Source organism: Tinamus guttatus, unplaced genomic scaffold (assembly GCF_059628265.1).
Source record: "Tinamus guttatus ecotype Peru unplaced genomic scaffold, ASM5962826v1 Tinamus_guttatus_pri_ptg000106l, whole genome shotgun sequence".
NCBI lineage: Eukaryota > Metazoa > Chordata > Aves > Tinamiformes > Tinamidae > Tinamus > Tinamus guttatus.
The window spans coordinates 1,412,306-1,415,812 of record NW_028288640.1 but is presented as its reverse complement, the minus strand read 5'-3'; the positions used below and the strand labels follow the sequence as shown (position 1 = coordinate 1,415,812).

At 51.0% G+C, this 3,507-nt stretch overlaps 1 protein-coding gene across 1 annotated transcript; it reads left to right on the top strand.

Moving 5' to 3' along the window:
• The first annotated feature begins 1,518 nt into the window (after positions 1–1,518).
• On the top strand, positions 1,519–2,478 carry LOC148595398 (olfactory receptor 14A16-like). The gene has a single exon (XM_088520940.1). It carries the CDS (start codon positions 1,519–1,521, stop codon positions 2,476–2,478), a length of 960 nt encoding a protein of 319 aa, XP_088377066.1.
• The last annotated feature ends 1,029 nt before the right edge of the window (positions 2,479–3,507 follow it).

Here is a 3,507-nt window from a genome sequence, read left to right as displayed (position 1 = left end):
CAGCACACAGCCTCTCCAGGGAGCTCCCTGGGGTGCTGTGGGGAGAAGCTTTGGGTGGGAAGAGAGATCCCTGGCAGGGCAGGTTCTTTCTGCCTTTGAGAGGTGCTGCAGGGGTCAGGTTCTGCTCACAGCTCCAGCACATGCACAGGACATGTCTGAGGGGTCCTTTCAAGAGGAAAATCAAGAGAAGAGCTGCTTGAAGGAGAAGGGGCTTTCCTTCAGGTCCCTGCGCTTTCACTTTCTTCATTTTGACAGGGAGAATGAAGGAACAAGTTTTCTGTTTTGGCAATGAGCTGGGAGTCGTAAACCTTCACTCTGAGAGATCAATAGGTCTGTGAGAAACATCAGTGAGCTGCTTCATCCCCACTTTAGCCTAAAGGCAGCATCAGCATCTTCTTTGCAGCATCCTAGGACTTTATGTGACCTGCTCATTCCAACCTACAGCCACAGAGCCGTCCCTGGACATTGCCAGAGGTTTCTGTAGGGCAGAACTGAGCACCCAGAGGGTGACATGGGATCTTTGAGCAGTGACAGGGACAGGACACTGGGACAGAGAAAGAGCTGCCAGCAGGGACAGCTCCAGGCAGCAGAGATGGGCAGGGAAGGAGAAGGAACTGCAGGGCATGGGACTCTGGCTGAACTCTGCAGCCAGAGCTGTGGCAGAGGAGAGGGGCATCTCTTTGGTGCCTCCCCACCAAGGGGCTGAGAGGGGCAGTGCTGCAATGTCCCCCTCTGCAAGGTGCCATACCCTGCGAGTAAAGCGAAGGTTTTCCAGAATGCCTCTCTGTCCCTCTCCTTGCCTCCCTTGGCAACAGGGTCATGGTGTTGCTCCTTAATCCTTCTCCTGTCCATGCTGCTCCTGTTCTTGCTCTCTGCTTCCTGTGGTTGGGAGTACTCAGCTGCAGTTCAGGCACCAAAGCTACAAGTAGTGGAAAAGAAGGATTTCCAAGGGAGTGAGGTCTCCACAGCCCCATTCTGTCCTGTGGAGCTCCGGGAAATGCAGTACAGGGAAATGAGTTGACTGTCCCTTAAGGATAGACCTTCTTAAATCCTGACAATCATTTGGCTGTTACCCTGTGGTGTCCTGCAGGCTGCCACCTGCCCTCCAGAAAGCCTCTGCTGTCTCATGGCATATCTGTGGTACCTCAGCTACCCATGGGGAACCCATAGAAATACTGACAGTATGGAAGTGATGGTGGGAGGCTGTAAATGGGCAGCAGAAAAAGCTCTTGTGTGTTTTTTGCTAAAAGGGGAGTGTGGAGACCTCTCTCAGGTGCATGTAGAAAGGGTCAGAGATGGGAACCCTGAAACCAGACTCTACTCTCAGCAGGGGCTGCTCTCTTTTTAGAGTCACATCATTTTCTAGCTAGAAGAGGCATGAGCCTCAGAGATCTGGCAATGAGACAAATAGATAAGAAAATGTCATAAATTTGTTTATTTTCCTTTTAAGAGTGTCTCCTAACTTGTCTCTGTTTTTTAATAGAGTTTGGGTGAGTTTCCCATATGTATGGGGAGGAAATGTCCAACAGCAGCTCCCTGAAAGAATTCCTGCTCCTGCCATTCTCAGACAGGCGGGAGCTGCAGCTCTTGCACTTCTCACTCTTCCTGAGCATCTACCTGGCTGCCCTTCTGGCCAACGGCCTCATCATCACAGCCGTAGTCTGCGACCACCGCCTCCACAGCCCCATGTACTTCTTCCTCCTCAACCTCTCCCTCCTTGACTTTGGCTTAATCTCCACAACTATCCCCAAATCCATGCACAATTCCCTGATGGACACCGGAGCCATTTCCTACTTGGGATGTGTTGGGCAGGTCTTAAGTTTTACTATTTTCATATCAGCTGAGTATTCTCTCCTCACAATCATGGCCTATGACCGCTACGTTGCCATCTGCAGACCCCTGCACTACGGGACTCTCCTGGGCAGAAGAGCTTGTGTCAGAATGGCAGCAGCTGCCTGGGCTACTGGTTTTCTCTATGGCCCCCTGCACACTGGGAACACATTTTCCCTACCCCTCTGCCAAGGCAATGTGGTGGAGCAGTTCTTCTGTGAGATCCCCCAGATCCTCAAGCTCTCCTGCTCACACTCCTACCTCAGGGAAGTTGGGCTTCTGGTGGTAAGTGCCTGTTTAGGCTTTGCGTGTTTCATTTTCATTGTGGTGTCCTACGTGCAGATCTTCAGAGCTGTGCTGAGGATCCCGTCAGAGCAGGGCCGGCACAAAGCCTTTTCCATGTGCCTCCCGCACCTGGTCGTGGTCTCCTTGTTTGTCAGCACAGGTGCATTTGCCTGCCTAAAGCCCCCCTCCATCTCCTCGCCATCTCTGGATCTGGTGCTGGCTGTTCTGTACTCGGTGGTGCCTCCAGCAGTGAACCCCCTCATCTACAGCATGAGGAACAAGGAGCTCAAGGATGCCATTAGGAAAGTGATTTCATGGACCTTTCTAAGCAGTGGTAGTTTTTCCACATCTCTCCAAAGATGACTCTTTCGGTATCCTGTAACTGGATTGAGCATTGTTTCTTCATGTTATTTTTATTATGACTTTTACTAGTGATAATAATTGTTATCGTGTTGCTACACAACTACTTGTATTCATTCTTCTTTTTACGGTGTCTGCTCTGTCTCACCTGATACCCTAAATTGTGTCGAATGCTGGACAAGGACTGGCTCCCTAACAGTATCTCTGTAATAAAGTAATTTCTATCAGTACAGTGCGTGAAAGCTGGGCTTTTCCTCCAAAGCTGGTGTCAAGAATAGGCCCAAGGACTTGCACCCCTCAAGGGCCTGCTGCACGGGATTCTCCATGGGTTCAGCAACACAGAGCTCAGAATCATGTAATGATCTTTTAGAGACCAAGGGTTGGTTTGAGAATTCACCTATCAGAGTCCAAGGATAGCGGAGACGCTGAATGGTCATGGATTTACACATGCACAGCTCTCCTACGTATTAAGGCACAGTGTCAGATGGCTGTTCTCATGGAGGGGAAGCTGGAGGTGTCAGGAGAGCACAGAGATCCTCCTGGGACAGCATATGCCTGGGATGGACTGTGAGTAGAGCCTCATAAAGGGAGAGGTCCTCGAAGATGGAGTTTCTTATAGGTAAAGCACTGGGTATTCGCAGGCAAAAGAGGACTCTGCAGTCTGAGGAGAGGCAGTGAGGACTCAACTGTCAGGAAGAAGGGAGAACGGAGAGCCCTCTGGGTCACCATCTATCAAATACCAGGGGCAGGATGTATAGGCACAACTGGACACAACGAGCACCCTTGGAAATGCTCTGTAGTCCAGGTGCCCTGGACTGTGCAGCCATCTGCAGTGCCCAGGAGGGATTAGAGGTTGTGATACCCATTTGGTTGGGTCTGACTCCTACCCCTGGTCACAGGGGCAGTGAAATGTCACCCTTAGCCACTTTATTCCCCCCTCTCCTCCCTCCATATCCTTCCTAGCTCTGGATCTCTCTGTACTGGCCATTCGGTACTCAGTGGTGCCTCCAGCACTGAACCCCATTGTCTACA

Excerpts from the sequence above, each read along its gene's own strand:
- LOC148595398 (XM_088520940.1), top strand. The coding sequence starts at position 1,519 with ATGTCCAACAGCAGCTCCCTGAAAGAATTCCTGCTCCTGCCATTCTCA.